The 16,775-nt window shown below is 42.1% G+C and overlaps 2 protein-coding genes across 2 annotated transcripts in view; both read right to left on the bottom strand.

Annotated features, from left to right (window-relative positions):
• The window catches only part of XYLT1 (xylosyltransferase 1), a 320,557-nt gene that overhangs the window by 136,735 nt on the left and 167,047 nt on the right, over positions 1-16,775 (bottom strand). The window contains exon 3 of the mRNA XM_073362329.1: positions 15,827-16,349. Coding sequence (XP_073218430.1) covers positions 15,827-16,349 — 523 coding nt within the window. The remainder of the gene's footprint in view (positions 1-15,826; positions 16,350-16,775) is intronic.
• Positions 1,141-4,730, bottom strand: LOC140917875 (uncharacterized). Its single transcript, XM_073361404.1, has 2 exons — positions 2,688-4,730; positions 1,141-1,705 (listed from the first exon to the last, which is right to left on the bottom strand). Exons 1-2 carry the CDS (start codon positions 2,860-2,862, stop codon positions 1,242-1,244), a joined length of 639 nt encoding a protein of 212 aa, XP_073217505.1. The 5' UTR covers positions 2,863-4,730; the 3' UTR covers positions 1,141-1,241.

Raw genomic sequence — 16,775 nt, forward strand, 5'->3', positions numbered from 1 at the left:
GGAGATCATGGCGTTAATGGGGCAGGCTCATGCTGTGGACCGCTGATTCTGGGCCCAGGAAACAAGCACAGACTGGTGGGTCTGGGATAATTCCCAGTGGCTCCAAAACTTTCGCATGTGTAAGGGCACTTTCATGGAACTTTGTGACTTTCTTTCCCCTCCCCTGAAGTGCATGAATACCAAGATGAGAGCAGTCCTCACGGTTCACAAGCAAGTGGCAATAGCCCTGTGGAAGCTTGCAACGCCAGACAGCTACTGATCAGTTGGGAATCAATTTGGAGTGGGCAAATCTACTGTGGTGGTTGCTGTGATCCAAGTAGCCCACGCAATCATTGAGCTGCTGCTATCAAAGTTAGTGACTCTGGGAAAATGTGCAGGTCATAGTGGATGGCTTTGCTGCAATGGGATTCCCTAACTGTGGTGGGGCTATAGACAGAACACATATCCCTACCTTGGGACCGGACCACCAGGGCAGCCAGTACATAAACCGCAAAGGGTACTTTTCAATGGTGCTGTGCAAGGGACGTTTCACCAACATCAATGTGGGATGGCCGGGAAAGGTTCATGATGCTCGCATCTTCAGGAACTCTGGTCTGTTTAAACGGCTGCAGGAAGGGATTTACTTCCCAGACCAGAAAATAACTGTTGTGGATGTTGAAATGCCTATAGTTATCGTTGGGGACCGAGCCTACCCCTTAATGCCCTGGCTCATGAAGCCGTACACAGGCACCTAGGACAGTAGTCAGCAGCTGTTCAACTATAGGCTGAGCAAGTGCAGAATGGTGGTAGAATGTGCATTTGGACGTTTAAAGGCGCGCTGGCCCAGTTTACTGACTCGCTCAGACCTCACTGAAACCAATATTCCCTTTGTTATTGCTGCTTGTTGTGTGCTCCACAATCTCTGTGAGACTAAGGGGGAGACGTTTATGGCGGGGTGGGAGGTTGATGCAAATTGCCTGGCTGCTGAATACGTGCAGCCAGACACCAGGGCAGTTAAAAGAGCACAGCAGGAAGCGGTGCGCATCAGAGAAGCTTTGAAAACCAGTTTCATGACTGGCCAGGGTACTGTGTGACACTTCTGTTTGTTTCTCCTTGATGAAAACCCACAGCTTGCTTGCAAAGGAAATAAAGTCACTATCATTTAAAAAACATGTATTCTTTATTTAATGATTATAAAAATAGAGAGATAACTCACAAGGTATCCTGGATGGGGTGTGGGAGGAGGGAAGGAAAAGGCCACTTTAAAACTTGTTGAATGCCAGCCTTCTGTTGCTTGGGCTGTCCACTGGGGTGGAGTGGTTGGGTGCCCAGAGCCTCCCACCCCGCGTTCTTGGGCATCTGGGCGGGGAGGCTATGGAACTTGGGGAGGATGGAGGGCGGTTAAGCAGGAGCTGCAGCGGCAGTCTGTGATCCTGCTGCCATTCATGAACCTCCACCAGACGCCGGAGCATGTCCATTTGATCCCGCAGTAGCCCCAGCGTTTCCCCATGCCTCCTCTGATCTTCCTGCCGCCACCTCTCCTCACGTTCATTGGCCGTTTTCCTGTACTCTGCTATTGTGTCCCTCCACACATTCTGCTGAGCTCTGTCAGTGCTGGACGACTGCATGAGCTCAAAGAACATTTCATCGCGCGTGGGTTTTTTTCGCCGCCTTATCTGAGATAGCCCTTGAGACAGAGGAGGGAGGCTTGAAACATTTGCAGCTGCTGGAGGAAAAAAAGGGAGTGAAGTATTTTAAAAGATACATTTTACAGAACAATGGCTATACTCTTTCACGGTGAACAACACTATTCACATTACATAGCACATGTGATTTTGGTACAAGGTCGCATTTTGCATCTTATATTGAGTGCCTGCAGCTTTGATGTTAGAGATCACACATGCAGGGCCGGGCAACAGAATTCGGCTTGCAGGTGCCCATGGTAAGCCATAGTCTTTCGGCTTCTGCAACCTTCATAACAGCAGCCCCCTCCTTTCCCATACCAAGCAAAGCCCGTTGAGTTGGCCATTTAGTGCTGCAGTTTTCCTGTTAACGTGCAGCAACAGAAACCAAACTAACCCCCTCCTCCCATCCAATTCTCTGGGATGATCACTTTTTCCCTCCCCACACCGCCTGGCTGGTATCAGGGAAGATCTCTGCTAGCCAAACACGAACAGCTCAGCGCCAATGGCCCCCTCTCCCATCGTGTGGCTAACTGTGGGGAGGATTTCTTTTCAGCCACAGGCAAACAGCCCAGTAGGAACAGTCACCTCTGAATGTCCCCTTAATCAAATTCCCCTATTTCAACCAGGTTACTGTGAACGATATCACTCTTCTGAGGATAACACAGGGAGATAAATAACGGATGTTCCTTGCATGGCAGCAAACACTGGGACCATACGCTGCCAGGCTTTGTCATGCAATGATACCAGATTACTTGCTACTAGCATGGCGTGGTAAAGTGTCCTACCATGGAGGACGGAATAAGGCTGCTCTCCCCAGAAACCTTCTGCAAAGGCTTAAAGAGTACCTCCAGGACAGCTTCATGGAGATGTCCCTGGAGGATTTCTGCTCCATCCCCAGACATGTTAACAGACTTTTCCAGTAGCAGTACTGGCCACGAATGCATCCCAAGTCCTCAGGGCTACCTAATCATTAAAAAACGCTTGCTTTTATAACATGCATTGTATTAAAAAAGGTACACTCACCAGAGGTCCCTTCTCTGGCTTCGTTGGGTTGGGAGGGTATTTCAGTCAGGGTGATAAAAAGATCCTGGCTGTCGGGGAGAACGGTCTCCCCAGGCTCGTCCTCCTCCTCCTCCTCATCTTCCCCATCTGCAAAATCCTCAGCCATGGCGGAGAATACCCCATCATCGGAGTCCATGGACAGGGGTGGGGTAGTGGTGGCGCCCCCCCCCCCCTAGAATTGCATGCAGCTAAGCATAGAAGCGCCTTGTCTGGGGTTCTGTCCCGGAGCGTCCGTTTGATTCTTTGGTTTTCTGGTACGCTTGTCTGAGCTCCTTAAGTTTCATGCGGCACTGTGTTGCGTCCCTGCTGTAGCCTCTGTCCCTCATGGCCTCTGAGATTTTTTGAAATGTTTTGGCATTTCGTCTTTTGGAACATAGTTCTGATAGCACGGATTCGTCTCCCCATACAGCGATCAGATCCAGTACCTCCCGTTCGTTCCATGCTGGAGCTCTTTTTCAATTCTGGGACTGCATGGTCACCTGTGCTGATGAGCTTGCCTGGCCAAACAGGAAATGAGATTCAAAAGTTCCCGGGGCTTTTCCTGTACACCTGGCCAGTGCATCCGAGTTCAGAGTGCTGTCCAGAGCGGTCACAATGGTGCACTGTGGGATAGCTCCCAGAGGCCAATACCTTCGAATTGCGTCCACACTAACCCTAATTCGAAATGGCGATGTAGATTTCAGCCCTAATCCCTTCGTTGGGGAGTACAGAAATCGGTTTTAAGAGCCCTTTATGTCGAAAAAATGGCTTTGTTGTGTGGTCGGGTGCAGGGTTAATTCGGATTTAACGCTACTAAATCTGACAAACTCGTAGTGTAGATCAGGCCTTAGGAAGATCTGGGCCTAGTGGAATTTTCAGAAGTGCCTAAGCAGCTTGAAATCAATTGGAGGTAGGGCTCACTTAGGCACTTTGACAGTCCCACTGGGGTCAATCTGCATCTTTAAACACCTAAATATCTTTGAAACTCTGGCCCATTGTAAAAACTATAATGGGTAAAACAAGATCTTAGTAAACTTTTCTCTTAAACTTTCCTTCCCCTCCATGCTATTTGGTAAGTTAAAAACCTGTCCTTGCCAGCTATTCTATTTGGTAAATTAAAAAACAAAATGACTCACAGCGCACAAGCAGATGGTGAATGTGGAAATGTATAGTTCTATTTAGTCATATTAATGTCAACCTCAGTAATATTATGCTGCACACACACAAGCTTTCAATCTAAAAGTAGTATGATTTAAAATATTCTTCTGCACCATAATATCCCTTGGCTGGATGGAAACCATTTCCAATTAAGAAAAACAGAACAGAGAGCTGAAATCTAGTCACAAACAAAGGTGTATGCTCATTTGATAACTGTACTCTTACTAGTTTTTACCAGCTACACAAATGAAACAAGAGTAGAACAAAATACCTCACGGTTCCTTGGGGTATGAAATGCTCTAGAAAAAAGCATGCACTATACAACAAAAAGAACAATGCAGGTAATTATATTCTAGTTACATAAAGATAGGCCTTCAATTGCAGTCCACTAATACAATTAGGAAGATTTATAGAAAAAAAGCAGCACTGTGATAGCCAGCCTCTTTGATATTGCAATGTGGTAAGACCAATGTCTTTTAAGAACAGTATGTCTGAAGGCTAATTGATCATAATAGTGAAAATTGTATTCTGGTGTAATTCGGAGTGAGGAGGATGGTGACAAATTCTCTACATGTAAGCTTCTCCCTATAGCTGATCCATGGAATACATGTATTGCAGAGAAGATCATTCACTCGCCATCTTGGAAATCTAAAGAGAGATTGTTTGGGGGTAGGAGGATAGTTGTCCTCAGAATTCAAGACGAGGAACTTTTCAAACTCCCAAAAGCTGGTTCAGAAATCCAGCAGCGCAGTGGATGTCAGAGATGGGGAGAGAGGATTCTCCCTACCATATGGTTCCTTTCCACCATGGCCATCTGTTAGTGAGTACAAGGAGATCGAGACTTTGGTTTTAACATTTAAAGCTTTTCATAACACTGAGCTCCTGGCATCCTCTAAATGTACATACCCTTTTGCCTTTTTAGATTATTCGGCATAAGTCTTTAGAAGGCAGAATAGATAATCTTTATACATTTTAAGCCCAAGCTTTGAGGAAGATTGTGCGGTTAGCCATTTGGAGAACTTTTTATTTCAGAGTGCCTAGTGCCTTATGCCTATGGAAAAATCCACTGTAATTTAATAGGTATCAATAGAAATTACTGTAAACAAGCCATAAGATTGGACTCAATAGAAAATGATATATTCCTGCAATAAAATTCCATTAGCTGGTTTGAATTCTACAGAAAGGATACAATTCTCTATTAAATTCTATTGGATTTCACGGTAAGAGACAGAACAGCACTGATGGATAAGTACCCAATAAATAAAATGTGTTATGATGATCTGGCTTCAGCAAGTACCATATGTAATAAAGGAATGACACTTCTGCCTGAATGGATGATGAGAGAATGAGGGGTTAAATCCTGTCTTTACTGAACTCAATGGGGCTTTTGCCATTGACTTCTCTACGTCCAGGATTTCACCATGACCTTGCCAGAAATAAAGTGTTTGTAAAACTGTATGTAGTATACTTCAGAGCTTATTGTGCACGTCCATTCGTCCACAAAGCTTCCTGGCATGAACAGAAGACAGATGTTGGGCCTTATTCTGCTCTTGCTTATGCTGGTATGAATCAGGAGTCTTTTGACATCATTGGATAGTTGATCAATGGCATTTCATGGATGCTAAAACTGTGTGAGAGGAGAATCAAGCCCTATTCACTTTTAACAAGCCCTCAAACTATCATCAAATGATGAGTGTTTGTTCATCACTCTAAATTTATATTGAGTAACTTCAAAATCTTTTCCATGGCTGCTGAGCTACAGACTTCTTGTCACTTTCTTTTTCTACAGAAACCATGATTACTTGAAGAAGAAGAAAAAGAGTCTGCTGTGTTAAAAGTATATTCTATTTAAGAAATACTCACTTGCAATGGAAATGGCCAAATTATGGCCTGGAGTCTTAAAATGGCATTAATTCCTTTTAACACTGGCTTCATGTCTACGGTGTTGGTGTTTCAATAGAGATGAGTTCCCTAAACCTTTTCTTTCTCACTTCCAAGTGAAACAATTACAAAATAAACAAACACTTGCCCCATAAAGCCCAGGGAGTCCTAAAATAATCGTACAATTTCTAAAACACTTTTTGGGAGGAGGGCTAGGTTGTTTACATTCTCTGTAACTATATATTCCAAATATTGTGGGTGTTTGGTTTCTTCTACAATAGGGCAGTCTGGGTTTGGACAATCTGCATTAAAAGTGTCTGGCTCTTGAAGCCACAACAAATGAAAAACCTTGTCCCCCAGAATTCAAAAAGTTAATCTCTTTTTAGAAAGAGACATCAAAGTTTACATATTTTAAGGCTTTATTTTGCCACCACTTTTGAACAAATACTGCCCAATACTGTTTAAGCAAAAACAAAGTTTGGTTACAATATGTCCCCTGGGTCTGCACAACTACTGATATCTTCAGGGAGGCCACCTTCTTAAAGCCAGTTGGAAAAAGTCAGATATCATTCTTCAATACGCTACAGGGCTGGAAACCTAGAAAAACTCTGTACAGCTGGCTGGCATGCCTGCCATCATCTCTTTATTGTGCCTCAGTGGTAGAAGCTTTGAGCACAGACTGCAGATAATTGGCCAAAGAGTTCTCCCTTCCATCCAAATCTTTGTTTAGCCAATGGTTTTACATTTGGATAAATCACATTGCACTGTATGTGGAAAATAATGTATTTATGTCTTCAGAATGATCGATGCACAGCAGATTTTAAAGTATGGACTCTGTCAACCGAATCCTGGAAACCTACTGTTTCTTCACAACTCAAGAAAAAAATTAGAATTTACAGAGGGCCTGCACTGAGCAGTTTTCCACTTTATTCACTTATTTGTCTAACCTGAGGGTCTCATCAGGTCAGGAAGACAGAGACAGACTTGGTCAGCCCAGAACAAAAATAGCACAGTTCAGTCCCTTCTATTTTGCCTTGGAGATTTCACCAGTGACATCAATGTAATAAATATAGTCAAGAGACTGAAAAAATATTTTATGTCAACATGTGTACGTGTATATGTGTATCTTTCCTTCTGCTTGGCAGCCTTTCTCCCAATCTGCCCAGCTCTTGCCTTCACATCACACCGACAATTTTCTGTAGCTATGGCCCATCTGACTGACTTTTCTCTGTCTACATGTGCATTTCAATATCACACAGAGGCATTAGACACTCAAGCATCTCTTCTTTCCTCATCATGTCTTCTGTGCGCAGTAATTCTTAACCAAAGCTTTCACTAAGCAACCCCCATCCCTCTGCTCTTATCTCAGAAGGTTTATTCCTGGGACATATTTGGTCATTACTTTCCTTCTACATTTACCACCACCCCTCCCATTTCAAGGTGCTATGAAGTTGACATTTTACTACAAGATTTTGAGTGGCTGAAAGTTTCAAGCCTATTTCCACCCTCTGCTTTTGTTGCTAGAAATGTATTTTGCTTGTTCTTAGCATTTCCTTAAAAGTGACAAATTTTGAAAATCTATTTCCTGGTGTTTGATGTCATATCACTTCAAGCCAAAACTTCCATGCCACTTAAAACCTTAAAATCATCATTCAGTTGGACTGGGGGAAGGGGGCTGTTGTTTAGTGGCGAAGGAGGGTTGACATTTGCTCTCTCGAAATGCGAGCATGGCCCTGCCTCTTAAACTTGTCAATGTCCTGTGAGCTGCATGTACTTCAGAACACCTGAAGGAGGAAAGGACTGTCTGTACAGAGACCGTGTAGCCCTGCACTGATTCCCAGCACCAGGGTGGTCCAGAGCCTACAAATCCCATACTACCATTGGTTGGCCAGTTACAGCTGCCCTAACCCCCTTTCACAGGGTGTTTTCCTTCAGGGAAAGGGGAAACCCACACAAGATTGTGCTGACATGATCAACATTTGGGCATGGCGGTATTTTTTCTGATGTTTTGGGATGAGATTCCCAATTCTATCTTGCCACAAACTGAATTCCTTCAGATATGCTGAGTTCAAAATGCTAAGGTCTCTCAGAAGAGCTACTGAAATCTCTCAGGACAGTCAACAGGAAGATGCAGAGACAACATTGCCCCATTCTGCAAGCTGAGAGAACTCTTATTTCCCTTCCCCTCTGCAAGAAGCCTTTAAATCCTGATCCTATAAAGAATATTTACATAGTTATATTCTTCTTCCATCATACACAGAGACAGATGGTTTTAACGGGTTTGCTTTATCATATGTAATGGGCTAGTACATATCCTGTGGGGTCTGATTCTTCCCCACTGACCCCAGATTTACACTGGTGCCACTCCACTGACCTCACTGGAGTAGCACCTTATTCCTACTGCTGTAAGAAAAGAGACTCAGACCCTTTATATTTTCATAAATTCATTTAGCATAAAATACAAGTGCTGTTGTTCGAAGTCAAAGCCAAAACTACCCTTCATAATGAAGGAAACACTGGCATAATGATTTCCAGAGGTGAACACAATCTCCATATGTGATGTAATTACATCCTTAGCTTTCTACAGAGGAATAGTTTATAGCTTAAATGCTATTAATTGTAAGCAGTTTTGTTCCACAGGATGTTGTTCATTGATAACTACTCAATTAAGGTTATTTTGCAATTAGTCTATTCACAGTAAATTTATTGCAACAGGAGTCATCTGTGGAGCAGCAAATTAAGTTTTGTTGGGTCTGTGTATGCACCAGCTCTTCAATGCCAGCCTCAAAGAGCTTATACTCAGAATTTTTACCATGTTGCCAAATAGATTTAAGGCGTGAAGAGAAGTCTCAGCAATGACTGTGGCTTGCAATGGCTAAACCAAAAGAAACAGAGATAGATCCAATAATCTTTATGGAATTGGTCCCACACTCTTTAAATTTTGGATCAAACCAAACGAGTCAAAAAACATACTGTGAAATTTCTGAAAACTAAACAAAGCTGTCTCTTCAGCTGTCAATATACACATATAACCTAAGGATAACTATTTAGCATTTTAACAGAATCATTTTTATGGTCAAAGGGTCAAATTCTAGCTAAGCTACCTATGTCCTGCTTATCTACATTTCCCCTCCAGTTTAAATTGTATATGGAATTCTATTTCACTTCCTATCTAACAGTTGTGTAGTCTTGCTCATACATTGTTGAACTGCTGCTGTATTCTACCCCAGAAATGGCTGAATTTTAGGGGCAAGTGAAGTGACCACAATGTAGCCTACCTCTTTCTATATAGCACTTTGAAGTCCTCAGACAAAAGGAATTATAGAAGCACAAAATATACCTGTATATTATTCAACAGAAAGAGCTCCATTAATCTACAGTACCTGGTCTGCATGTCTTAGACAAAATTTGAGAGCATGATGAGATCTCAGTTACTCTTGTGCACCAGAATATTTTATTCCTTAGCAGCTGCTTAAAAATCAAAATGTTTCATTTCTGTGTGACAGAGCAGCATCATCAGTAGAAGCAGGTGAGAAAACACCCTGATCTGGGAAGAACTCCCTCAGTGCTGATGTATGACACAGAAAAAGGTCAGTTTGATTTTTTTTCTATTTTATTTATGAGCCAGGTTGCCCTAGGGCTGAAGGTAGAAGAAAACCTGTTCTGACTTATAAACTGAGCAAAGATGACATAGGAGCCAAAGGGAAATAAACCAACTTCGCTCCGGGCTCTCCATTCTTAATAGAGACTTTTCTTTAATTAAAAAGTGCATGTTACAAAAAGTCCTAAAGGGAACTGGAAACATATGTGTCCATCTGAACTAAAGCACCAAAGATCTAGATCAAGGAGTACTAATCTGCAGCCACCAATGACCAAGGGTAGATTTGAGATCGATGTGGGAGTCTGATGACCTGGATCAAAGAAGAAATTATTTAGATACCATGTGACAACACTCCTTTACCGATGACTCAGAGTTGGTGTCAGTCATGCAGGGACTGGGCTGCCATCTATCTGGCAAACTTTCAAACTGACACTCAGGTCTCGAGGAATCAGAGATTTAAAATACTAAGAGCTACATAGTAAGTGTGAAAAATAGATCAGAATCCAACAAATCTGAAAGGAATATCAAGGGAAAGAATAAAAAAATCACAGTTTTAATCTCTATTCAGCTATCCTTTTTATAGTGCCCATAACTGCATTTGGAAGGATTAGATTTTTATTGGTAAATGTCAATTTCATCATACATACACAAACTAATGAAAAAATATTTTCATCAATAATCATCAAAATTCACAGACAGGCAAAGAAAGAAAAATGCTGCTGGAGAACTTATTAGAGTAAAAATCCAGTGATTTAGACTTTTCAATTAGGCTTCTTACAAATGGAATAATGAATGAATAGTAAAAACACTTGCGATTTATGGATTTAAGGATATTTACTTTGTATATTTTGAAATGTGATGCTGACAGTGTGTTTTAATGGTTTATAAAAGCTTTAACTTTTTGAATCTCAATGCCCATTGCCATTGAGTAATTTTTGGACCCTCTCCCCAGTAATTTTCCACAACTGGAAAATTTAAATCAACAACAGGCGGGAAATTATTTTAAAAAAACCATAATTCTGCACAACTGTGAAAATTTAAATTGATAAAAATCTTTTTATAATGCTTAAAATCAGCAGAGATATTATCTGTTGAAATTATAAAAAAAAAATTGAATTCTGTCAAGCCTAATTATCTGAAGAGCTACAGGAATAAATTCAGTCTGCACAGTGAAGCCAATAGTGGACTTTTCTTCTCTCTTCCCTGCTTACAGGGGGTCCTGTTTGGGGAGTCTATAATACAGATTAAGACCATGTCTACACTACCACTTTTGTCGGTACAACTTATGTCACTCAGGGGTGTGAAAAAACACCCTGGGTGACATAAGTTACACTGACAAAAGCACCAGCCTGGACAGCGCTGTATTGATGGGAGAAGCTTCTCCCACTGACACAGCTACTGCCGCTCGTGGAGGTGGTTTTATTATGCTGATGGGAGAGGTTTCCCATCAGCATTGTGGCTACACAAGCAATCTTACAGTAGCGCAGCTACATTGGTACAGCTGTGCCGCTGTAAGCTCTCTTTGACTAGCTTTGTCAAAGAGGAGAGTTTTACAGTGTACAATCTCTCAGTCTGGCCTCCTCTCCAAACTTGTTCCACAGCCAGGAGCTCTCTATCTCCAACTTTCACTGGCTTCATCCAGGCTTTCGATGTGCTGTCTCAGTGACGTGCAGCTGTCTTGGTGGGTTACAGATGGAGGTACACTCAGTGACATAGCTGGGCCCTGACCCAGCAATGGTTTTGATAACCAGAAACAAGGCTTTGAACAACTAATCGTAGTGGAGTGGTAGCCTGCGGTGGCACACAGCACAGAGGTACGGGTGGCCACAGCGAGGAGGCAGGCTTCTGCACCTTGCCCCTACTGAAGAGTAAACTAAACTGTCATGCCAGCCCCACCAAAAAGACAATCTTCCTGGTTACCAAAAAGGCAATTTTCCTGATTCCCTTTTGTAATTAGTACAGCGCTAGATTTGCCCATTCATCCATGTCACCCCTTGTATCTTCATCCATCTTTCCAGACTTCACCTGCTACTCTTCCACCCTCTCCTCCTTCAAGTTCCTGTTCAAAACACACTCCTATAAATTCTAAACATTCTCCTCAAAGTAAAGTGCATAGAAACCAAAGCAGTGTGCCCCTCAAGCTGCCTGCTACGCTGACCTCCACAACAGCATAATATTATAGCTGAAGCCTCTGACATCCCCCTCCCCACCCCAGGTTTGTCATCGTTCCTCGTACTCTTTGAGCGAGGGACAGTGTCTATTTGTAAAGAACTACGCATATTAACAGTGCTAAACAATTCAGGTGACATGTAAAGTCTCATATTCTATTTTGCTGCTTCAATCATACTCTCAGTGTACAGTACACAGCTGGAATGGAGCTTCTCTCTTCTGGTTCTCATGGAACAAACATATTCATTTCAGAGAAGTAGCAATGGATGACACTGTAGGTTTAAACAGTCCTTTCCATAATCCATTTGAGTTTCTGCACCTCTTGCCTTTCGACATAATAAAATACTTCAAAGAAAAAAAAGTTTGTAAAATACTGCTCCTCTTGACAAACACCGATGTAAATGTATTGCTTAGAATTTATGACAGTCTGGCTCAGTGGAGTCATATACCACGATTGATTAACACATTTAACTATTCTGCAGCTTTGAACAGCTATGCATCTGTGAATGGATCCTAGGGAATTGCACTCCAGATGACATCTCAATGGAACCCATAGCTCTTAAACAAGTTTATACATTGAGACAACGAATGAATGAGTAGGACCAATGCATAAATATTTAAAGTTCACAGCTGTCTTGTAAACAGATAACAAATCTTTTTCATATGCAAACATAAGAATACATCACTTGGCACGCTGAACACTTAGATCGATCCCCAGAATGTCTGACTTGTGCTGACACGCAGCGCAGAGCTTTCTTGATGTTTAGAACGTTAAGAGCTATGCACAAGGAATCAGGAATATCAGCACTATAGTGCTTTCCTTCCAAGCGCTCAAGGCTAGTGCTCTACAGATGTTACCTAATTAAGCTTAACACCCCTTTAAGGAACATATTGGGTTCACGTAGCCACCTCCTCTGAGGGACGGCGCAGTTGTTTATCAGGGCACAATACATACAGTTTAGGATAAAAAGGAGGAAACGTCTGATCCAACTGGCCTACTAAATCACAGCACAGTTACGTTTTTGTGGATAAGTATCTTAGAAATGTAGCTGTAAAATACAAAGGGACTACAACTTTTTTTTTTTTTTTTTTAAATCAGGCTCACTTTTTAACGAGAAAGGGTTGAACATCTAAGTCGGACCTACTCCCTGCAAGGTGTTTTGAGAGCCTCCTGTAGGGCATCGAGAGGCCACGCTGTTGAATCCTAATGTCTTTCCTTGACCCCTAAAATTCCTCTTCTGAAAGGGGTGGGACTTCCCAGCTGAGAAGTTGCCTAGGAATTTTGCCATTCCTAAGAAGATTCTTACATCACAGTATGCTTGTACCTTCTGCATTAGCATCTGGCGTTTCATCGGTTATGCTGCTGCTCTGTCACTTCCCCACTGCAAAACTGCCAAGCCTGCTCTTTCTACCCTTGTGTCTACGGGAGACAACACAGAACACTACCTGAAGGAGAATTTGGCAGCGTTTGAAACGGTTAACTTCAGCTGTCAGTGTGGCAGGAAGGAATAACCTTGAGGCAAAGAAAAGTCAACATTTTCTACTAGGATCCATCTGCCTAAGTAAAGGCATTCTCAAAAAAGGGGCCTCTCTGCTGACAATAAAAATCTTACGGAGCTCCAGGGACATTCCTGCTAATCTGAAGACTCCTAGCAATGACCTGTCTACACCTTATATTTTAATATACATCCTGCACACCTCATTTATGGAACTGTTGGTTGTTGGGGTTTTTTATTTTTTTGGGGGTGGGGGGTGTATCTCTTCAGGTAGATGTCCAGGAACATGCTTCAGCTGTTACTGAATTCACACACATTTTAAAAATAAAAACTGATCAAATGACTTATCAACTGACATAATCTTAGTGACTTATTTCCTAGTTTCCTCACTTACCAGTCAATTTGCCTCTATCATTTACTATATTGTATAATAAATAAAAGGTTTAATTTTATGTCATATGCTGCCATTTGTGAGACAACTGAGTATCGAAAATTATTATTGGCCCAGGACTGAAAGGTGCTTGTCCACACCCTTGGACAGAGGTACTTGTGGGAAATTCCATATTTAAAGACAGAATCAGGAAATATTTCTGGGGAAGGCTGATGTTAAGAATGGTGGCTGTTTAAAGCTGTGGTGGGATTTGGCATGTTACAATAAGTCCCAGGAGAAAAGATTAGTAGGCAAGTGATGCAGCCACAGGGGTGTGTTGCAAGGTGCTGGACCCCTCAACTATCTCACAAGGCCAGACCCAAACTGTGCATCTTAAAGGACAAAAAGGAGGAAATGATAACAACAGACATTTGCAATGACCAATCTCACTGTTGTTATTTTACATAAAACAGCCCCAGGTGCCCAGGTACAGTTAGGCCAGCAAACAGAAGATACATCAAACAGAGTAACCCTAACACTTTATTGCTGACTGTGATATAGATGCCCAGAGACACATTATATTGGTGATCATGTACATTTCTAAGGGCTTGTCTACACGAACATTTAGTTTGTGGCAAGCTGAGGTGTGAATCTACCCTGCACTAGCCTGCTGCGGACTAACTATCTGGGTGGACCCTGCTGACACACACTAACAGTGCATTAATGCATTTTGATCTAGACCTCTTTGAAACAGAACTATAACAAAGTGCATGAACAAACTGTTAATGTGCATCAGCAGAGTCGACATGGACAGTTAATCCGTAGCAAGTTATCGTTGGGTAGAGCCATATCCCAGCTTGCCACAAACTAAATGTCCATGTAGACAAGCCCTATCTGCTGTAAATCTACAATTTCTGAATCTGAGATTTTATTTTTTGGTATGATTTATCAGGAAAGGGCTCAGGTACACAGTACTAGTAACCAGTGTGCTGAGAGATTCCTTAGTCTGAATACGTTACTGACACTTTCTTGAACTATTTTGGGAGAGAGCTCAATATAACTCAGCCTCCCACTGAAGTCGAGTTCTGCTTGATCTTCTTCTCTCTTTATCTTTTGATTTTACCTTCTTCTCTCACCCGGTCTGCCATGCCTCCACTCTTTCCTCCAAATACCTCCTTAAAATCTGATTCCTCCACAAGGTCTGTTAACCCGTCTCCTGTTTTCCTATTCTCTGCCACTCAGAGAAGTGATGCTGAGTGTTAGTGTGAGCATGATGGGGACTCCAAACATGAGAGAGTAATTATAAAAAACTCTCACAAACACTTGTGAAACCAATATTGAAGAAGTGGAACCACAGACACAGAGTGAAAGATCTCATTCACCAGACTTGATTTAGTTGCACCCCTCCCTTTGTACCTCTTCAGGCCTTTCCTCATTTGTTTATAAAACACCAAGTACACTTTAGGCTCTGATCCAGCAAAGAACTTAAGCATGTGCTTAACCCTGCGCAAGCATGGAAGTGCTGATTGCGGGACTGGAGCCTTAGCAGTGCTGTAGAAATACCACAAATAGTAATCTTTCACACTCACAAGCTATTCAGCAGTAAAGGAATGCATTTTAAGCTATGGATAGTTCATAGTTAAATAAATGGTGAAATGAGAGCTCTTCCTGAAGGGTGTAAGAAGGTCAGCACACACACACCAAAAGAAAGCATGGTGCAATAAGCCACAAATCTGATCCCACATTTAAAAAACTCAATAAAACAGCCTTGTCTTCGGCTACAGGTTCGGATTTGAAACTCAGAACTAATAAGCTTTGAAAACCACATTTGTTGCACCAAGACTTCACTAAAAACAGAACTGAGCCACAAATTACTTTGTTTACTATCTTATTTACCCTACTTTTTCTGCCTCCAGATTAACAGCTTCCATCCAACAGCTCTCTGTTCCCTGGCAGGAGACAGCAATGCTGCCCATTTGTTGGCAGGCACAAGGTGCCAATGTTCACTGTGGTTGGCTCCATGTTTCCAACATATATACATCTCCTTTGCTGAATAATGAGATGGAATGAATGAACATCCACTCTCGAATATGCCTCTAACTTTAAAGGGAAACACTGCAACTGCTACTGCCTAAAAGAATCAGCATCGTCATTTGAAAACTGGTTAAAATTGCATGGGAAAAATCTAATGGAAGAAAACTGAAGCAGAACATTCAGAATAAGCTTCACAAAATTTTTGTGTTCTCTGCACAGTTCTCTGTTAAAGACAGAGTATCTCTGTTAGATACTCGCTGTTTGGCACAAACCAGAAAAGTAACATTATACTTTACTGCATAATGTTGATTTTTATTGTACTGGACCAGAGTCAAGCGGCTGTTATTGCATAAAGTTCCCCCCTCCCCATGTAGTGTTGTAGCGTATTCCACTCTCGCATCTATTGACTTACCATCCAGGGGACACAAACGCACCACCTTCTCAGGCATCAGCTTTCCTTGCTTGTGTTGACAGTATATCTCTGCAATCTCCCGCCGACAGTGCTTGGATTTGGACCGAGACAGAGCTGAGATTGCCTCCTTGCCCGATATTTCACATTTTGGTGGCTGGTCATATCTTATTTCAGGGGAGTTGTTCCCACTCCTTTTTAAATGAGGCTGTCGGGGAGACTTGTGAATCTCCTTCAAATTGCTGCTGCTGTTCTTTAGAACATGATGCCTGAACTGAAGCACTTCATTGGAGTTCTTCCCCAGGAGTGAGTTCTCCTTCACCTTTCCTTCTTGCTCTAGTTTCTTTTTCAAGTGCTCCTTCTGCTTGCTAAGAGGCTTCTTCACCAGTTCAGGCTGGTATTTTTGCCGCTGAGTCCTGGGAGCAAAGTTACTGTTATCAATATTTTCAAAGTCCTTGGGTACAGAGTTTTCATTATTGCTGTCTGTTCGCATTTTCTCTTTTGGCCGGTGGGAAAAATAACCATCCTAAAAAAGGGAGGGAGAAAGTTATATGCATGTTACTACACTTTTTAAATCCCATTACATGCAACTTCTACATTAAAGAGTAAAGTCAATTTAAGAAAAAGAAAAAAAGGCGCACACATAAAAATACACCAAATAAGTATACATCAGGCTGCGATCCCCACACTCAGATCCCATATTCTCACTGGGCCAGAATAGGGAGGCTCATGTTTGCGAGCATTGATTCCCGTGGGAAGCTTATTCCAGAACCTATTTATCCTTATAGTTAGAAGGCTTTTCCTAATACCTAAATCTCCTTTACTGCAGATTAAACCCATTACTTTTTGTCCTACCTGCGATGGTCATGGAGAACATTTGATCCCGATCCTCTTTATAACAGCCCTTAACATATTTGAAGACTGTTTTCAGGCCCTCCTCACTCTTCTTTTC

The sequence above is a fragment of the Lepidochelys kempii genome, chromosome 10 (genome assembly GCF_965140285.1).
Source record: "Lepidochelys kempii isolate rLepKem1 chromosome 10, rLepKem1.hap1, whole genome shotgun sequence".
In the NCBI taxonomy this organism is placed as follows: Eukaryota; Metazoa; Chordata; order Testudines; family Cheloniidae; genus Lepidochelys; species Lepidochelys kempii.